Source organism: Natrix helvetica (genome assembly GCF_964273705.1).
Source record: "Natrix helvetica genome assembly, chromosome: W".
NCBI classification, from domain to species: Eukaryota; Metazoa; Chordata; class Lepidosauria; order Squamata; family Natricidae; genus Natrix; species Natrix helvetica.
The window spans coordinates 44184624-44205732 of record NC_138555.1 but is presented as its reverse complement, the minus strand read 5'-3'; the positions used below and the strand labels follow the sequence as shown (position 1 = coordinate 44205732).

At 46.2% G+C, this 21109-nt stretch overlaps 1 protein-coding gene across 1 annotated transcript in view; it reads left to right on the top strand.

Annotated features, from left to right (window-relative positions):
• Positions 1–12648: 12648 nt before the first annotated feature.
• The window catches only part of LOC309400281 (DNA topoisomerase 2-beta-like), a gene marked incomplete at both ends in the record, with an annotated part of 193697 nt that continues 185236 nt past the window's right edge, over positions 12649–21109 (top strand). Inside the window, 1 exon segment of the mRNA XM_081968694.1 lies at positions 12649–12735. Coding sequence (XP_081824820.1) covers positions 12649–12735 — 87 coding nt within the window.

Genomic DNA, 21109 nt, shown 5'->3' with positions numbered 1-21109 from the left:
TGTCTTTAAATACAAATGATCTCAGATAAAAGCACGTTTAAATAATTTTAGTTAAATGAGAATGGTGGTACGTTGATAGTAAAATACATAAAGATTTTTTATTTAAAATGTACAATTCAATATGAATGAAGTATAAGTAATGATTGTGGTAGAAACGCACGAAATCCATTTGTAACCAATCGACATGCTTTCTACAAGATGTAATGAAGGATGATTCTTTTTTTTGTGTTTTTGTTTAATTAAAACAATTTTAAAAATTCAAAAAAAAAAAAAAGAGGTGGCAAAATTACACAGAAGAACTATACAAGAACGAGCTTAATGTCCCTGATAACCACGATGGGGTGGTCACTGACCTCGAGCCAGACATCTTGGAAGGTGAAGTCAAATGGAAATTTTTGCATCGGGGGGGGGGGGGGGGTGCTGCAAGATAGAGGGAGTGAAGACCTTTTCCGGATTGTTGGTGGTGGAGGTGCGGGCCTGTGCTCAGCAAAGCAAGTCCAGGGAAGTCCTTTGCGCTGGCCGGAAAAGGTCTTCACTCACTCCCTCTTGCAGCACGCCCCAATGCAAAAAATGCCAAGATCAGCGCACTTGAGGCTGCTGCTGCGATGTCCAGGGAGGCTAAACCAAGCCGCAAAGCTATTGGAGGGGACAGTATTCCAGCTGAGCTATTCAAAATCTTAAAAGACGATGCAGTAAAAGTGCTGCATCCAATTTGCCAGCAAATTTGGAAAACTCAGCAGTGGCCACAGGATTGGAAAAGGTCAGTTTACATTCCAATTCCAAAGAAAGGCAATGCCAAAGAATGTTCAAACTATCGCACCATTACACTCATTTCACATGCTAGTAAAGTTATGCTCAAAATCCTACAAGCTAGGCTCCAGCAGCCTGTGGATCGAGAACTACCAGAAGTACAGGCAGGATTTCGAAGAGGCAGAGGAACTAGAGATCAAATTGCCAACATATGCTGGATCATGGCAAAAGCTAGGGAGTTCCAGAAAAACATCTACTTCTGCTTCATGACTATGCTAAAGCCTTTGATTGTGTGGATCACAACAAATTGTGGCAAGTTCTTAAAGAGATGGGAGTACCAGACCATCTTATTTGTCTCTTGAGAAACCTATATGCGGGTCAAGAAGCAACAGTGAGAACTGGACATGGAACCACTGATTGGTTCAAAATTGGGAAAGGAGTCCGGCAAAGCTGTATACTGTTGCCCTGCCTATTTAACTTATATGCAGAGCACATCATGAGAAAGGCGGGGCTAGACGAATCAAAAGTTGGAATTAAGATTGCCAGGAAAAATATCAAACACCTCAGATATGCAGATGATACCACTCTAATGACAGAACGTGACGAGGAACTAAAGAGCCTCTTGATGCAGGTAAAGAAGGAGAGTGCAAAAGTTGGCTTGAAACTCAACATTAAGAAAACTAAGATCATGGCATCCGGCCTCTCAATTCCTGGCAAATAGATGGGGAAGAAATGGAGGTAGTGACAGATTTTATTTTCCTGGGCTCCAAGATCACCGCAGATGGGGACTGCAAGCAAGAAATTAAATGGTGCTGGCTCCTGGGGAGGAAAGCTATGGCAAATCTAGACCACATACTAAAAAGCAGAGACATCATCCTGCAGACAAAAGTGTGTATAGTCAAGGCTATGGTTTTTCCAGTTGCAATGTATGGCTGTGAAGGTTGGACCATAAGAAAGGCTGAGTGCCAAAGAATTGAGGCCTTTGAACTATGGTGCTGGAGAAGACTCCTGAAAGTCCCTTGGACTGCAAGGCGATCAAACCGGTCAGTCCTAGAGGAGATCAACCCTGACTGCTCTTTAGAAGGCCAGATCCTGAAGATGAAACTCAAATACTTTGACCACCTAATGAGAAGGAAGGACTCACTGGAGAAGAGCCTAATTCTGGGAAAGATTGAGGGCAAAAAAAGAAGGGGACGACAGAGAATGAGGTGGCTGGATGGAGTCACCGAAGCAGTAGGCGTGAGCTTAAATGGACTCCAGAGGATGGTAGAGGTACAGGCCCCTCCTAACACAAGGCTTTGCTCTGTGACTTCCCAGCTGGTTGCCCAAAGTTCAACTCTCTCATTCACTTTTCCATTCCATTTCACACACTCTCTCCCTTTCTCTAATACAGGGGTCTGCAACCTTAAACACTCAAAGAGCCATTTGGAACCATTTCCCACAGAAAACAAAACACCGAGAGCCACAAAACCTGGGTGGGCGTGGCCAACTTGACATCACTCACTCCCACCCAGTCATATGACACACACACACACATCGGCCATACCTAGCCAGGTTTTGTGGCTCCCTCCCTCTCTCCCTCACTCCCTTCTCTTTCTCGCTTTCCTTCCTTCCTTCCTTTCTTTCTTGGCAGCTAACAAAACAGAGTAATAGAATCAGAATAAGCAGCCCCCACACCCAAGACCAAACACAGGACAAAAGTCATTTAGCCACAATGGGAATCGCCCAAACCCTTTTAGAAACACAAAGCCCATATTGCACAAACTCCAAAACTTCAAAAACATAGACCCATATAAGAATCCTTCCTCTTATCCAGTTTGTTGTTCAGCTGACCCAGAAACAACTGCTGAATGTCACTGCTTCTGCGATTAAAAACCTCCATCTGAGCAACTTGCCTTTTCAATTTAAAGTGACAGCATCTCATTTCCCCCCTCTTCTTTGCCAAATGATCTTGGCGCCAGGGAGAAAAGACATGGCCGAAAAGCGAGCCCCGATCTTTTCCTTCTAATAGAGGAAAGGGAGAAAGAAAGAGAAAGAAAGAAAGGGAAGGGAGAAAGAGAGAAAGAAAGAGAGGGAGGGAGGGAAGGGAGAAAGAGGGAAGGGAAAGTGAGTGAGATATGGATGGATGGATGGATGGATAAAGGGAGGGAGGGAGAGAAAAAGAAGAGGAAGGAAGGACCACAAACCCTGGCACTAGACGCAGCTTCAGAGGATGCTTTGAAACAGCACAGCAATCCAGGGCTGGAAGGTACCTCGGAGGTCATCTAGTCCAACCCCCTGCTCCAGCAGGAGACCTTATCTCATCTTGGTTATTTTGGTGCCTCTAACAGAGGAGAAATTCCCAGAAATCACCAGACATTGTCAACCTCTCCCCACTAGTAAAAAAAAACCTAGAGCAAAAACTTCATGCAGTATTAAAAAGAAGATTGGATTGGATTGGATTGGATTTATTGGATTTATATGCCGCCCTTCTCCCAAGGACTCAGGGCGGCGTACAGCATTAAAAAACACATAGTACAAAAGTTAAAAGGAAATTAGAAACAGTCCAAAAAACAAACCCAATTTATATAACACTCACATTTTAAAAATTAAATAAAATTAACAGGCCAGGCCGGCTTGCTGGAAAAGCCAACTTTTTTGGGTGCGTCGGAAGGACCGGAGGTCAGGGATTATGCGAAGCTCCGGGGGCAGCTCATTCCAGAGGGAAGGCACTCCCACATTAATCGATTTAGCTTACCATTCACTCATCAAATGACTCTGAGCTCCAAAAATGTGAAAAAATAGGGGGGAAATGCAAATTGCCATTTGAGAACACCCAGGCACAAGCATTATTTGATATATTCAACAACAATATTAACTTCTCAAATAAAGAGGAAATGGAAATTACCTGAGTTAAAGGTTCTACTGAACCAATGTATGTTTTAGGTTTTAGGTTTATTTGGATTTATATGCCGCCCTTCTCCAAAAGGACTCAGGGCGGCGCACAACATTAAAAACACACATCACAAAAGTTAAAAAAAGATTAAACCCATTTCCAAAAAGACCAAACCGATTTTTTTTTTAAAGAAACAATACATTTAAAATAAATTAAAATTAACATTAACATTAACAGGCCAGGCCGGCTTGCTGGAAAAGCCAACTTTTTAGGGCGCGTCGGAAGGACCGGAGGTCAGGGATTATGCAGAGGTCCGGGGGCAGCTCATTCCAGAGGGAAGGCGCTCCCACAGAGAAGGCTCTCCCCCTGGGGGTCACCAGCCGACACTGTCTGGCCGACGGCACCCTGAGGAGGCCAACTCTGTGGGCTCGTACTGGACGGTGGGAGGCTATTGGTGGCAGTAGGTGGTCTCGCAGGTACCCTGGGCCTAAGCCATGGAGCGCATTAAAGGTCATAATTAGTACCTTGAATCGCACCCGGAAGACAACCGGTAACCAGTGCAGGCCGCCTAAAAGGGGTGTAACATGGGAGCACCTAGGTACCCCCATGATAACCCGCGCGGCCGCATTCTGGACCAGCTGAAGCCTCCGGGTGCTCTTCAAGGGCAGCCCCATGTAGAGAGCGTTGCAGTAGTCCAGGCGAGAAAGGACGAGGGCGTGAGTGACTGTGCACAGAGCATCCCGATCCAGGAAGGGGCGCAACTGACGTACCAGGCGAACCTGGTAAAAGGCCCCCCTGGTCACGGCCGTCAGAATAGAAAGGGGGGCTGCTGTGTATTGTTTAATGGACTGGTAAATTGGCAAAATGGACTGCTAAATTGGCCACACCCACCCAGTCACATGACAACCTGGCCATGCCCCCTAGTCACATGACAAACTGGCCACACCCCATCCAGTCACATGACAACCTAGCCATGCCCACCAAGCCATGCCCACAGAACTGGTAGTTAAATTTTTTGAATCTCCCCACTGGATTAAGCACTATTGTTAGGGATGTAACCCTAGGCTTGGCTTGGCAATGTATATAAGCTATGATTACTTTACTGTTACTTTAAATGCTAGAGGGATGTCATTGCCTTGTTACCTCATGCAGCTATAAGAGGGAGCCAGAATGGTTGTTAGATCTCTCTCTCTCTGTTTTGTTAGAAGCTGATCAGGTGTATTTTGAGGTATTGTGGTTTGCAACTGTTATCTACTTTGTCTGTTAAAATGAGACTATTCGATAACTGAATTACTGAACTGTGTATGACTTGGACTGTTAACCGGACTCTGAATACTTCTATATTTCTACATAGTAAACTACTATATTTTATACTATTCAGTGTCTCTGTATGCTGGTTTGTGTGTGTTATTCCATATCACTCTCATTACGCTTCTCTGCATACTCGCTCTTCTAATGGGGAGCTTAATTACTTAACAACTATAATGCAAATATTTAGGACAGAGTATTTTGCATGTTTAAATCAAGGTGTAAACATATGCTTACGAGAAAATATCAGTAAAAAATTATTAGATTTCTATGTAGGGAATTGATACCCATCCCTCTATTAGAAGATGAAATATTTTGGGAAATATTAAAAAGCCAGAATATTTCCCCCTAAAAGGGTGGAAGAAACTCAGCTCCCTCCCACCTTTGTCAATGAGCCATTAAGGTCTGAGCCAGTCTATTCTACATAACAAAGTTCTTCCCCCTTCAGCTCCAGGAGGATGGAATTAAGGCATGATAGTATTAGCCCTTTACCCATCTCACCACAGGGCACCTGAGAAGAAGCAATGCTCAACCAAACCTGGACTCAAAACACAGCCTATAGAGTTGCCCCTGCATAGCCCGATGGGAGTTTGACAACCAATCAGAATACAAGCTGAAGTTCAAAGCCCAGAGAGGGCATACAACCAGGGACTTTCAGCATCTCAGCCCTTTTTCTTCTTCACTCAACATCTTGAAGCATGTGATCCCCCTTTTTTGTTCAGGACCTCAAGCCATGTGGTCCTGTCCACCATTAAACCATCTTTCCAAGCAGCCTCCATGTTTCCAGTGTTTTTTCCCCCACTTGGAACTGAACCCAGAAGGACATTTCTTCCAACACCTACAGTATATGCAACATTTTATTCAAACAACTAAACTAACAGCAGTTAGACTACCCAATATAATAATATATACAATATAATCAGTGGTGGGTTTCAAAAATTTTTAGAACCTCTTCTGTAGGTGTGGCCTGCTTTGTGGGAGTGGCTTTGCCAGCCATGTGACTGGGTGGGAGTGGCTTGCTGGCCATGTGACCGAGTGGGAGTGGCTTGGCAGTCATGTGCTGAACTACCTGTTCTTTGTTTTGTGTACACAAACATAAAGTACAATCAGTGCAACTGTTAACTCTTTATACTGTATATAATCTCTGAAAATGAAAAAGAGAGAAAACATAGGACTCCCCAGTCTGTCCCAACCGCATTTCAGCTTCTGCAACTTCCCTCCACCCTCAAAATCCAGGGCCAATAAGTTATATTCCAATCCTACACAACAGAAACAACCCCCCTGCAAACACACACACACACACACACACACACACACACACACACTCACTGTTTCCATTTCTTTGAAGGATTTTTCAGCACCTGTCCCTGCATAAAGAGGCTCAAGGAAAGATAATCAAATTCTTTTTTTTTATATTGCAAAATTTTTATTGATTTTAAAATATATAGGGAAGGGTAAAAGGGTGTACAATTTTTTTTTGCAGCTTCCACACTGGTGGTGAAAATCCCCCCAAGAAACTCACAAACTTAACAATCTTAAAAATAAAATATAAAAGAAAGCATCAGAACAAATTTAACCAATATTATCAAACAAGTGCTCTACTATTTTTCTTTGTTACTTTCTGTAGTATCAACAATTACAATTATTCCAAATATATTCATTTTTGTGATCTAAGCCTTTTCGATATTGCTTCTTCTTCCCTGCCCCCCCGGAAGGGCCTCAATGCCCCCCCTCCCTATCTTGCGTCTTGCTGTCCTTTTCTCTACTCCCACTAAATTCCTCCTCTGGGGGGGGAAGATTCTTTTTAATAAAGGCTTCCGCCTCTTGAATTGTATTAATTCTGATCCTATTTCCCTCCCAGAAGACCATCATCCCCTCTGGTAACAGCCATCTAAACCAGACCCCCATGTTGTATAATTTTTTTGATAAGGAGAAATATTTCCTCCTTCTCTCTCTTATTTTTTGGGGGATCTGTTTGAGAATGGTGATCTGTTCCTCTTTGTATTTCAATGGTCTCTCCCTTTGGGTCGCAAGCACCTCATCCCTTGTGGATCTCCTGACAAATTTAACATGTACCTCTCTTGGAACGTTATGACTTCTGGCATATGCTGAGTTTATCCTATATGCTAGATCCATATCCCACCATAATTGTTTCTTAGCTCCCTTAATATAATCTGCTAAAATTGTACTCATAATCTCTTTAAGATCTTCGTTTTCTTCCTCTGGCAGGTTCTGAAATCTAAGAAAAAAGGACATTCTTTCAAATTCTATTTTTGTCAGAAAATTTTCTACATCTGCGTTTCCCTTGCGTATTGCTTTAACCTCCTCCCCCAGCTCCACCGCTCCCTCCTCCAACACCAAAATTCTCTGTTTATTTCCAGCAATATGTTCTTTAACCTCTCTGAGCTCTTCTTTAACCTCTGCCATTTCTTTTCTCATTTCATTCTGCCCCCTCATAAATTCTTTAAACATTTCCGTAACAGATAATTCTTTTGTATCCTCTCCAGCCCCTCCTTTCTGCAGCAATGAGGTGATCTTGGGCTGTTGCATTGTGGGGCTGGGGGCAGCAGATGAGGGAGCTGAGTGAGCCTTGCCCATCGGTGGTTTCCTTGAAGCCATTTACTAAATTCAAGGATGCAAATCCTTTCCAGGGAAAATGGTGTCCGGGGATTCCGCAGCCGAGCTGGTCTCAAAAGGCAAACAAAAGCAGGGAGACCCTTTACAGTTCCAAGAGAGAGATACTCCAAGAAATAATTCCAATAATCAAAGTTCAGAAGAGCCACATACAGAAAGAAGTCCCAGCTTCCCTTTGAGAGAGTGCAACAAACAATCCACTTTTCTTTGCTTTCTCTTTGGGAGCAGTTTCAAAGGACAAGTTTCATTCATATGTAGACAAAGGAAGGAGGGGGGGAACCATCTTGGCCCTCCCTTCCGCAGGGAGAGAAGCCACAAAAAGTTTTTCTTTCCCTTTTTTTAAAGGCAAAAGTCAGCTTTGAAATCATTTCTGGCAATTGTAAAAAGCCATTCTCATTCACTGTCCGAGTAACTAATCAGTCATTATTCTCTCTCTCTGAGAGAGTCCCTTTAAATGCCGCTTATTCCAAGGGGGGGGGGGTAATAAGACAACCACCCCCCTCTAATTTCCATTTCAAGAGCCAGAGCACAGCAACTCACGCACATCTGTAGCTTTCTTTCAAGATAAACAAAGAGCGCCAGGTGGGATCCGCGCCTCCAGCCTTCAGCCACGCTCCTCCTTTGATCTGAAACCTCCCAGGGCCATCCGGCGAAGAGGCGATGTCACTCGCCCCCCCCACTGCTCCCTGGCGCCTAGGCGAAGCTGGGAAAACACCCCTACCGGCTGCCGCCGCTGCGAGGGGTCCCAGCAAGCCGCCTTTCAGCAGGAGACCCTTCGCTCGAGTCTCCTGTGCTCCTTTTGGAGCCCGCCATGGAGCGATTGGCAGACTACGCGTCCGTCGCCATTCGGTCCCGGAAGCGGAAAAAAGATAATCAATTTCTTATTGGATTTGGAAGTACTTAGAAGTAGCAAAAGTTCCCACTGCTTTCTAGTGTCTCAAAAGCCCATCATAAAGTCGAGAGACCATCCTTCTGCTTCTCAGTGCAGAAATCCCTAATATGTTCCAGTACATTTCAAAAGCATCACTTGGAAGCAGAAACAGCCAAGGGTAGTCACTGCTATATAAGGTTTCTGTACTGCTGTGAGCTATACAATTTAAAGTTTCTGCACACTGCTATCAAGCAGTTTAAGCAGGAATATACCTCTGAGTAAACAGGTATTTTGCTTATGGCATTTGTACTTTACTGCAACAAGCAAGCACTCGCCCTCTAAATAAGTTAGACAGTCATAATATTAAAACTTGATGTGTTCTTAACAAGAAATTCACAATGGTAGCATCACTCATACATTCCAAAAATACTTATGATATTTGCACACAACCACCTGCTTTGCAGTTCTTGTCTTCTTAACTGATGGGAGACTGAAACCCAATAAATATATCCCAGTGGTGGGTTCCTGCTGGATCGCACCGGATCGCGCGCGCTCCCTTTCAGCGCTCCACCTGGCTCGCGCGCTCCCTTTCAGCGCTCCACCTGGCTCGCGCGCTCCCTTCCGGCGCTAAAACCGGAAGTACAGTCTTGCCCCGCCCCTGGCGAAGCAACGACGCCTGCCTGCGCTCCACCAGCTCGGCTGGGAACGGAGATGTTTCCTCGCTCCGCTCCGCTGAGGAAACATCTCCGTTCCCAGCCGAGCTGGTGGAGCGCAGGCAGGCGTCGTTGCTTCGCCAGGGGCGGGGCAAGACTGTACTTCCGGTTTTAGCGCCGGAAGGGAGCGCGCGAGCCAGGTGTAGCGCTGAAAGGGAGCGCGCGAGCCAGGTGGAGCGCTGAAAGGGAGCGCGCACGATCCGGTGCGATCCGGCAGGAACCCACCACTGATATATCCCCAATAAAAAAGAATAGTATGTCGGAGTACTGAAAAACTCAGCCAAATGGGAAAATCCAAAGAAGAAAATATTGGACTTCCTGCTAAGAAGTAACAATTTATATATAGTATGCACAATTCTTTTAGTTAAATTATTGCTGAACAATTTATAATAGTTGCATCACAATATTATTCTAAGATATTTGCCACTACTACCCTACTTCCTAGATGTTCACTATTTTCTCCCCCCCCCCCCCAAGATTTAACGGCATGTGATGAAAGTTTTGATGAAAGTTGCATGGTATGAATCTTCTCCTTTGAAATAATGTTTGGTTTTAATTATCCAATGAATCAAAAGGAATGTTTTATGCTTCCTTGTTACACAACATTTGTTTTAGCTTTCCATAGCTCTCCCCAAAACCAACCAAGGAAGATAAAACCACAGAAAGCTAATACTGCTGTGCGCGGCTTTGCACTACATTATCTGTATAGTAAGCCAAAAATAGTTTAAGATTATAATTATCCCACCTGTTTTCCCCCATTAACATGCAAATACATTTTTCTTGTTCAGAGACTGCATGAGAGATTTCCCAGTCCTTGCAAAATATCACATTACATCCACATAAAGGGAGCAGCAACTCCTCTGTGAATGGGGGTGGTGGTGTGGTTTCGGCTTCTCTCTGCCATTTAAAGGCTGCAGCAGGGAGAATCCCAACTTTTTTCCTCTCCCTCCATTCACAGAGGAGCTGTGGCTCCCTTTATGCTCCCCCTGGCCTCCTCCCTCCCAAGGGTCGAAGCACCTGAAAGGGACAGGCAGGCTGCCACAACTTTACTGAGAAGACATTTCTGAGAAGAGAAACTTCTCGGGTCCGGCTGCACCCGAGCTGGTGGAGCGCCTATGCGATTGGAGCAACCACGCGGCTCGCCTGCACTGGCTGTCTCCCTGGTGACGGACGGGCAGTTGCGGGCGCTCCACCAGCTTGGGTGCAGCCAGACAAGAGAGGTTTCTCTTCTCAGAAATGTCTTCTCAGTGGAGCTGTAGCAGCCTGCCTGTCCCTTTCAGGCGCTTCGACCCCCGGGAGGGACGGGGACGGGGACGGGGCATAAAGGGAGCTGCAGATGCTCTGTGAATGGGTGGGGGGAAGTTTGGCTTCTCCCCGCCATTTAAAGGCTGCAGCAGGAAGAATCCCAACTTTTTTCCTCTCCCTCCATTCAGAGCAGAAATGCTCCAGCCTCCCCCCACACACACACACGTTGCCCAGTAACCCTAACCTTTGCGCTCTTCTCTGTGCTCTCCTCGGCTCCTCGCGACTGCAATAGATGTCCAGAATTGGCTTTTGGGGCTAATGGGGACTTGGGTTTCCAGCCCCTGCTGCTTCTGGATGTCTATTGCAGTCACGAGGAGCCGAGGAGAGCACGGAGAAGAGCGCAAAGGTTCAGCCTCAAGTGCGCCGATCTCAGCATTTTTTGCATCGGGGCGTGCTGCAAGAGGGAGGGAGTGAAGACCTTTTCCAGCCAGCGCAAAGGACTTCCCCGGACTTGCTTTGCTGAGCACAGGCCTGCACCTCCACCACCACCAATCCGGAAAAGGTCTTCACTCCCTCTCTCTTGCAGCACACTCCGATGCAAAAAACTCCAAGGTCGGCGTGCTTGGGGCTGCTGCTGCGATGTCCAGGGAGGCTAAACCAAGGTGCGCGCCTCTCCCAGCCACTTTCGCGGCTTCCTGGAGTGCCAAGAACCTTCACACTCTTCTCCGCACTATCCTCTGCTCCTCGCGACTGCAATAGATGTCCATAAGCGGCGGGGGCTGACAACCCAAGCCCCCATTAGCCCCCAAAGCTGCTTCTGGATGTCTATTGCAGTTGCAAGGAGTGCGCGGAGAAGAGCGCGAAGTCCAGGGGAGGCAGGAAGGTTCTCGGCGCTCCCAAGAACCTTCCTGCCTCCGCTGGTTGCCCAGCTGCACGGCCCCGCACATGTCTCCTCCTCCTCCCTCCTCTTCCTCTTCACTCCCCAAAGGCTCTTCTCCTCCTTACCGGAGCTCAATGGGAGCCGGGCACAAGGGATGGGAGGAAAACCACACCTTGGTAAACTTCGCCGGGGAGGGAGGCAGGGAACCAGTGGGGGGTGGGATGCCCTGGAATGCCCCCATGCTTTGCTGGCGGCCATGCCTCCTAGGCAAGTTCAGGGAGGTCCTAGGAAGCCAGCCGCACCGCACAAGCTACCGCCCGCGAGCAACGACGGAATGGGAACTGAGCGAGGGGGTGGGGCAGGCGCTCTGTGACGAACCTCTTCTAACAAGTTCGCTAGATTTCTGGAACCTCTTCTACCGAAGAGGTTAGAACTGGCAGAAACCCACCCCTGAATAAAATAGCCAAAATCAGCCGCAGTTATGAGATTTTAGTTTAGGCACAGCTAACCGTCTGCGTCCGAAAGAGCGAGCTTCACCTAAAACTTCACAGCTAAAGAAACATTTTCTCTTTCAACTCAGTGACATAGCCTCTATGTTCCGCAACACTCATTCCGAAAAAGAGTTTTACTGTTGCCATCTGCGGTGACCGGAGTGGCTTTTTTGGGATTGGTAGAAAATGAGATTTGTGCTACTGTCATCTGATTATAATTGGCCAATGGTGGCTTGGCCAGAAGGGAAATAGAGCGTTTGCAGTTTGCGGTGGCTGTGCCGGATGGGGGCAGGCAGAACATTTATAGTCTGAAGACAGGGCTTTTCCGCGGGCAGGGAACCCGTTGGGGAGTTGTTAGGCCACTTTTTAATTCGGGGTCTTGGCAGTTTGATCCCGCTTCGAGGGAAAAGGTGGCCTCCGGTGCTCCACACAACACCCAAAGCGGCTCATCTGCTATGCTGCCGCCCAACGTTGGCGTCATCGGAACAGAAGAGTTGTGTCCCCCCGCAAGTCTGAGGGGAGGTGTAGAGGCGTGCACAGTGAAGGAGAGGTCTGGTGGCTCGCACCGCTTAGGTGCGCGCATGCTTAGAAGTTAAGTTAGGTGCTGTGGGGGAAAGGGGTGGGCGCACATTCACGCGCGAGTGAAGCTTATGGGTCAGTGTGTGGATGCACATGCAAGCTGGTTGGGAAGAGCTCTGTCTCTGTGGATGGGAAACAACTCTTTCCGCCCCGCGAAACTGCCATGTAGGAAATGAGAGTGTGAGTGTAGTGACCCAGGTCCGGTCTGGGGTGGCTTTACCCCCCACCCCCCACTCCCTTCCACCACCACCCTTTTAGGCCTTTCGATTTAGAACTATTTATAGTGAAGTGAGGGTAAGATAATGGTAAAATCAGGAGGAGGTGAAGGCAGCGGCGGCATTGGAAGAGGAGGCGGCGGTGGCAACAGCAGCGGTGGCCTAACCTGGGTGGTAAATTGTCTGGAATTTTCTCCCTGTTTCTCCCCGCTATTGATGCTTTCTTGGCAGGCCCAGACCGAAATGAGAGGTTGAAGGCCCCACGGAAATAATGGAGGAGCAAACATGCTTATTTGGATGGAGATGCAGGAAGACAATGCATGGAATGGGGGCGGAGGGCGGTTATCCCCAGTACGCGAAAGGGATGGAGGCAACGGGAGTCATGCATTTGATGGCATGGGGAAGCTGACAGGCTTGGTCTGGGTCTGCAGGATTTGCTACTTCAACGAGGATCCACTTATTTAGCTAGAGGGTCGTTGCTGTTCGTGTACTGTACACCCTGGTAAATTACACCTCTTAATTTGCTGAATTGCTCGTTTGAGTTATTTGCCTCTTCCCTGGTTGCCAAAATTGTAATGCTCTTATATTTGTTTATAGCTAGACTAGCAGAGGAAGCTTTGTGAACAATAATTTCAATTACAGGTGAAACTCAAAAAATTTGAATATTGTGCAAAAGTTCATTTATTTCAGTAATGCAACTTAAAAGGTGAAACTAATATATGAGATAGACACATTATATGCAAAGCAAGATAGTTCAAGCTGTGATTTGTCATAATTGTGATGATTATGGCTTACAGCTCATGAAAACCCCAAATCCACAATCTCAGAAAATTAGAATATTACATGCAATCAATAAAACAAGGATTGTACATAGAACAATATCGGACCTCTGAAAAGTATAAGCATGCATATGTACTCAGTACTTGGTTAGGGCCCCTTTTGCAGCAATTACTGCCTCAATGTGGCATGGCATGGAAGCTATCAGCCTGTGGCACTGCTGAGGTGTTATGGAAGACCAGGATGCTTCAATAGAAGCCTTCAGCTCTTCTGCATTGTTCAGTCTCATGTCTCTCATCTTTCTCTTGGCAATGCCCCATAGATTATCAAGCACAGTAATCCCACGGTCATTGAACCAGGTTTTGGTGCTTTTGGCAATGTGGGCAGGTGCCAAGTCCTGCTGGAAAATGAAGTCAGCATCCCCATAAAGCTCGTCTGCGGAAGGAAGCATGAAGTGCTCCAAAATCTCCTGGTAGACGGCTGTGTTGACCCTGGACTTAATGAAGCACAGTGTACCAACACCAGCAGATGACATGGCTCCCCAAATCAACACAGACTGTGGAAACTTCACACTGGATTTCAAGCATATTGCAGTGTGTGCCTCTCCATTCTTCCTCCATACTCTGGGTCCTTTGTTTCCAAATGAGATGCAAAAGTTGCTCTCATCAGAAAAGAGGACTTTGGACCACTGAGCAACAGACAGTGACGTGCGGTGAGGTTTATGACTGGTGAGGCACTGACACAGTGCTGGGTTTCAAATATTTTTAGACTTGTGGACTTCAACTCCCAGAATTCCACAGCCAGGCATGCTCAGTTCCAATTTAAAGCGACAGCATTTGTTTTTCTCCTTTGCTCCTTCTTTCTTTTTCTTTTTCTTCTCCTTCCCCTCCTTCCTCCCTCTCTCCCTTCCTCCCCCTCTCTCAAACACACACACACACACACACAAACACACACAGAAGTTGGATTGGACTATCTCTCCTACCCCTTCCCTCTCTCACTCACTCTCAAACAAACCCCCCCACACACAAAAGTTGGATTGGATATCTTTTCCAGTGGCTTGAAAGCAGCTCCTCTGCCATCCCCCCCATTCCCCTGCTGCCTTTCCCAAACACCTCCACCATTGCAAATGCAGCCTGCTGTCTGGGTGGGAAATGCCTTTCCCAAACACCTCCACCATTGCAAATGCAGCCTGCTGTCTGGGTGGGAAATGCCTGGAACACAATAAAGCCCACCCACCACCTCCTGCTGGCAGGCTGGGGTGAGAGGAGAGGCAGAGAAGCCGGAGGGGAGCCGAGCCGAGCCGAGCCTTCCAAAAGAAAGAGGCTGGGGGGAAGTGTGTGTACTACAGCATGGCTCTTTGCCTGGCTTCCTGCCTCCTCCTGTGGTCTCCTCAGTGCTCACTTGTGCTCTCCCTCCCCAAGTGTAGTTTGATTGCAGGCGGAGCCAGGTTGCCTTTTCAAACTTGTAATCAGTGAAGCTGGGCTAGATTTTTATATAGTTTTATCCAGCTGTGTGTGTGTGAGAGAGAAATGAATGGGGGCCTGGGGAGGAAGTCACTACACTTGGGGAGGGAGAGCACCAGTGAGGAGACCACAGGAGGAGGCAGGAAGCCAGGCAAAGAGCCATGCTGTAGCACACACACCGGCCCCACAACGTGGCTCTGCCTGCAATCAAACTACTCTTGGGGAGGGAGAGCACAAGCGAGACAGGGTCCTTCCCTCCAGCCTTTGCCCAAAGCCCTGCACAGCACCAGGAGGATGAAGTTTGAATTCCTCCCCCTCCCTCCAACCCACACATACCTTTTCCAGCTTTTTTTAACAGTTAAGCAGAGTCATCCACGGTGAGGCAGTAACTAGCTCAGCTTTTTCCTTTTACTTTTTTTTTTCATGATGAGAGTGGTGAGGCTATGCCTCACTTGCCTCACCTGACTGCACGTCACTGGCAACAGACCAGGTCTGTTTTTCTTTAGCCCAGGTAAGACGCTTCTGACGTTGTTTGTTGTTCAGGAGTGGCTTGACAAGAGGAATACGACATTTGGAGCCCATGTCCAGGATCCGTCTGTGTGTGGTGGCTCTTGATGCACTGACTCCAGCCTCAGTCCACTCCTTGTGAAAGTCCCCAACACTTTTGAATGGCCTTTTCCTGACAATCCTCTCCAGGCTGTGGTCATCTCTGCTGCTTGTGCACCTTTTTCTTCCACATTTTCCCTTCCACATAACTTTCTATTAATGTGCTTTGATACAGCACTTTGGGAACATCCAACTTCTTTTGCAATGACCTTTTGAGGCTTTCCCTCCTTATGGAGGGTGTCAATGATGGTTTTCTGCACAACTGTCAGTCCAGCAGTCTTTCCCATGATTGTGAGTCCTACTGAACCAGACTGAGAGACCATTTAAAGGCTCAGGAACCCTTTGCAGGTGTTATGGCTTAATTAGCTGATTAGAGTGGGACACTTTGAGCCTAGAATATTGCACCTTTTCACAATATTCTAATTTTCTGAGATTGTGTATTTGGGGTTTTCATGAGCTGTAAGCCATAATCATCACAATTATGACACATCACGGCTTGAACTATCTTGCTTTGCATGTAATGAGTCTATCTCATATATTAGTTTCACCTTTTAAGTTGCATTACTGAAATAAATGAACTTTTGCACGATATTCTAATTTTTCGAGTTTCACCTGTAGACGAAAGCCAGTCCAGGCCTTTTTGTTGTTGTTCTGTTGGAAGAAATGTCCTTCTGGGTTCAGTTCCAAGTGGGGAAAAAGACACTGGAGACCTGGAGGCTGCTTGGAAAGATGGTTTAATGGTAGACAGGATCACATGGCTTGAGCTCCTGAACAGAAAAGGTGATCGCATGCTTCAATGTTGGGTGAAGAAGAAGAGAGAGCAAAGGGCTGAAAGTTCTTGGCTTTATACTCTCTGTTCGGCCCCACCTCTCTGTTTCCTGCTCCTGTGTAAGAATATATATTCTGATTGGTTATCAGACTCCCATGGGGCCAAGTTTGAGTTTCCAGATGCCATGTGGTGAGTTTCTCTGGAAGGCTAATCCTTCCTTTATTATGTAAAGTACACTAGCTCAGGCTTTAATGGCTCATTGACAAAGGTGGGGGGGGGGAGCTGCAGGGAGCTACTCTGTCTTTAAAAACATGTTTCTCCCTTTTCACATCCAGGGAAATATAATATTCTGCCTTTTCAATATTTCCTAGGATATTTCATTTTTCTAGGAGATGGGGGGAGTTTTAACTTCCTACAGTTCTACATGAATATGTCTTTTAAGTTGTCTCCATATCTCCTGTCACACAATAATCATGAAATGATAGCCGTTTCAATTTTGGGTCCTTTAGTAGAATAAGTGTGGAGTTAGTTGGTGTGTGGAAGCCGTACGGATCTGGATGGATGACAACCGACTCAAACTCAACCCCTCCAAGACGGAGTGGCTGTGGGTACCGGCTCCCCGGTTCAGCCAATTAATTCCATCATTGGCCATCGGGGGCATTCAACTTGCCCCCGTGGAGCGGGCGCGCAATTTGGGCGTCCTCCTGGATGCCCGGCTGTCCATGGATGACCATGTGACAGCCGTGGCAAGGGGGGCGTTCCACCAGGTTCGCCTGGTGCGCCAATTGCGCCCCCTACTGGACCGGGACGCCTTACGCACAGTCACTCATGCGCTGGTGACGTCTCGCTTGGACTACTGTAACGCTCTCTACATGGGGCTTCCCTTGAAATGCACCCGGAGGCTACAGTTGGTCCAGAACGCAGCCGCGCGGGTAATTATGGGGAGTACTAGGTACTCCCATGTGACACCATTCCTGCGTGAGCTGCACTGGCTTCCTGTGGTCTATCGGGTGCGTTTCAAGGTTTTGATAACAATCTTTAAAGCGCTCCATGGCTTAGGACCTAGTTACTTGCGGGATCGTATTCTGCCCCATACATCCCTGCGACCAATCCGCTCGCACAGAGAGGGCCTCCTCCAGGTGCCGTCCACCAGACAGTGTCGAGGGGCGGCGCCTAGGAGTAGAGCCTTCTCTGTGGCGGGCCCAGCCCTGTGGAATGACCTCCCCCCGGATATTAGGAATACCTCTGACCTCCGCTCCTTTCGTGTAAAGCTCAAGACCCACCTTTTTCAAGTTGCTGGCCTGGCTCAACTTTGATCCAACTATATCGCTCCTGACGGGTTTTTTATTTGGGGTATTTTAATTGCATTCAATTTATTTAGGGGTTTTTAAACATTGTGTTTTTACTTGTTTTTATCTATCAGTTCACCTCCTCCTTGTATATGTCGTATATATGTCTTGGTATATGTTTTGTTATATGTATGTCGATATATTTATTTCCTATGTTTTGTTGTACGCCGCCCCGAGTCCTTCGGGAGAGGGTGCGGCTAAGAAATAAATATTTATTATTATTATTATTATTATTATTATTATTAGTTGGGGGACAGCACACACACTACTAGACAGAAGATCCTCGAGGATGGACTCCAGCACTAAACTTCTGGTCCTGGTGACTGACGCAGATTGGATTCTGCAACATTATCCTGGGACACACATATTTGTCTTGATTTGTGAGAGCATTTAAGGTGCAACATAAGAGAAAATTACAGTGTGGGGGAGGTAAATATTAGAGCAGCGAGTGCCCAAACTGCAGCCCAAAACCCACTTATTTATTGCAAAGTGCCAACCTTTATTAACCTGAATAATGAAGTTTTACTACCAAAAATAATGATAAACAAGGCAGAGTTCAGCTAATTGTTCTAAGAAAAATGTGACAAATTCACTTTTATGCCCCCTTTTTTCTGCTTTTGAAATACTACGTTTAGCAACAATAAAAGAAAAACTTTTGTAATATCATTTCTCTTTCTCTCTTTCCCTACCTCTCTCTTCTCCCACTCCCCCCTCTGTTTCTCTTCCCCCTCTCTCCTTCTCCCACCCTCCCTTTCTCTCTTTCCCTCCCCCACTCTCTTTCCTCTTCCCACCCTTTCTCTTTCCCTCCCTTCCCTCTCTCTTTCTCTTCCCCCTCTCTTCCCCCCTTTCCTCCCTCTTTCTCTCCCTTTCTCGCTCTTTCCCTCCCTCCCATCTCTTTCTCTTCGCCCTTTCCTTCTCTCTTCCCCTTTCTTCTCTCTTTCCCTCCCTCCCTCCCCTCTTTCTCTTCTCCCTCTTTCTTTCCCCTTCCTCCCTCTTTATCTCTCTCTTTCCTTCTCTCCCATCTCTCTTTCTCTTCTTCCCTCTTTCTCTTTCTTTCCCTCCCCTCTCTCTTTCTCTCTCTCTCTCTCTTCCTTCCTCTTTCTCTCCCTCCTTACCCCCTCTCTTTCTCTCTCTCTTTCTCTTCCCCCTTTCTCTCTCTTTCCCTCTCTCTATTTCTGTTTCTCTCTTTCTCTTTCCCTCCCACCCCCTTCTCTTTCGATTTCTCCCCTGCAGAGAAATCTGGTTTTAGCTCTGCTCACACCAGCAGAGCTCCCTGTGTTGGGATGCCCGGCATCAAACGGGCTGTTTGTTGCTCAATTTCCCCCCCCCCCCCAGCCCCCAGGAGCACTCTAAGCCTCCTAAAGGCTATGCATGCCCTTTTTTTGAAAAAAACCCGGGCAGTTTTGGGGAGGTCTGCAGAGTGCAAAAACTTTTTTTTTTTAATTTGCCTTTTCAAAACCTTGGTGCATCTTATACTCCGAAAAATACGGTAGTCCTAATTCTTGTTATGCAAGTGATTTACATTTGCAAAGTGCAGAAGAGGCAATAGAGTGGGTCATATAAATAGGCTTATAACTTGGGAAATGCTTCAACCTGTTGCAGCTTACAGCAGTAAAGGCCCCCCCCCCCCCCCAGCAAATCAAAGTTACAACTGCCAAAACATCTTAGGGCAGGGGTGTCAAACTCAATTTCATTGAGGGCTGCATCAGGGTCCTCAGAGGGCCGGGGTGGGTGGGCGGGGGGGGCATGGTGTGGCGGGGCTGTGGCCATGGTATGTGTGACATGGGACTCATGTGGGGCACCTGTGGTAGCCAAGTGCTAAGGCAGGACTTCCCTGAGACACTCCCTCAGTCTCATAATCTACCTTCCTGCCTTCTTCCTTCCCCTTCTTGCATGCTCAAATGCAAAAGAGGAAACATTTCTCCTTTTTAAAAAGTTTGTTTTGATAGCCCTCTGCCAGGGAAAATGGAGCCGGGGGGGCGCACATGCCCCCCCTGGGCCCTGTTTTCGGCTATGACAGCCTCCTGCAGCCCTCTGTCAGCTGCCCCCCCCCCGGGTCCAACACCTTTGTTGTTTCCAGGCCAGTCCCGCGGGCCAGATCTAAGCACCCTGCATCCCGGATCCGGCCAGCAGGCCTTGAGTTTGACACCCCTGTCTTAGGGAGATATTTATGCAAGTGATATTCTAACAGCTTGACACAATGGTCACATATGGGAGATTCCGTTCTATACCTTACAATTGACGTCTCTGCATTTGCGGAGCGGCAGAGATAGAAGACCTGGCTCAAATTCTATTTGATTGTTGACTGTATAGGAGGGTGAGAGATAGGTACCTTGGTCTATATACCAAACGAATCACCCATTTGGATCCCCATATCAAAACAACTTACCTTATGTGCTGCCAGAATCTGAAAATAACGTTTAGCACAGCACAGTACTTAAGCAAAGTGGTTCGGTTGAAATCAGCATATGTGGGACTGATTGGGGTAGATTGTAGGGGTGACACCAAAATATAATTTTATCATATTTTATTTACCTATATACCATATTTTTCGGAGTATAAGACACACTGGCGTATAAGACACACCTTAATGGGGGGGCGGGGGAGAGAGAAACAAGAAAAAAATAATTCTGTCTCTGCCTACCTGCATTAGAATCAACGGCGTCCTCACTTCCATTCAGATTTTAATAACGAGTAGCACAGATCTTTTTATCCATTTAAAACAAACCCTATCACCCTACGCGCATTTAACTGGAGTGAGTGGGGTGGGGGATGATTTTCTTTTTTTTTTATAAAAGTTTTTTTTAAAATTTTCAAAACAAACACAACACATCCTTCTTTACATACTGTAGAAAGTGTATCAGTTGGTTACAAAAAGGCTTATGTGTATCTCTTCCACAGTCAACAAACATAATTCATATTAACTCAAGTATTTTAACTCAGATATTTATACATGTTGCCATCATCATACCTCCATTTTCATTTGACTATAATTATTTAAACGTCCTTCATCATAAAATTTACCAAGATTTAATACATAACCACATACTGGCATTTCATTTACTATTTCTAAAATCCTTCAATAACACTGAATCCTTATGTCCTATTCTAGTTAACATCCATAATATTTAATAACAAAGTTTTCTAATCCTTCTTTCCAAATCACTGTTTACAATTTACATCCCATTTCCTTATGTTGTGTATATATATATATATATATATATATATATATATATATATATATATGTATATGTATATGTATATGTATATGTATATGTATATGTATATGTATATGTATATGTATATGTATATGTATATGTATATGTATATGTATATGTATATGTATATGTATATGTATATGTATATGTATATGTATATGTATATGTATATGTATGTTGTATTTGTGCTGATAAATAAATAAAGGGAGACTAGTATGGATCCATTTCAAGCTATTTAGCTCTCATCAGCTAGCCATACCCTTACTGGGATTTGAACCTGGGATGTGTTACATATTAGGCAGACTTGCTAGCCACTACACCACCGGTTCTCCTCCTTTTATCCGCTAAGCCAGGGAAATAAGTATT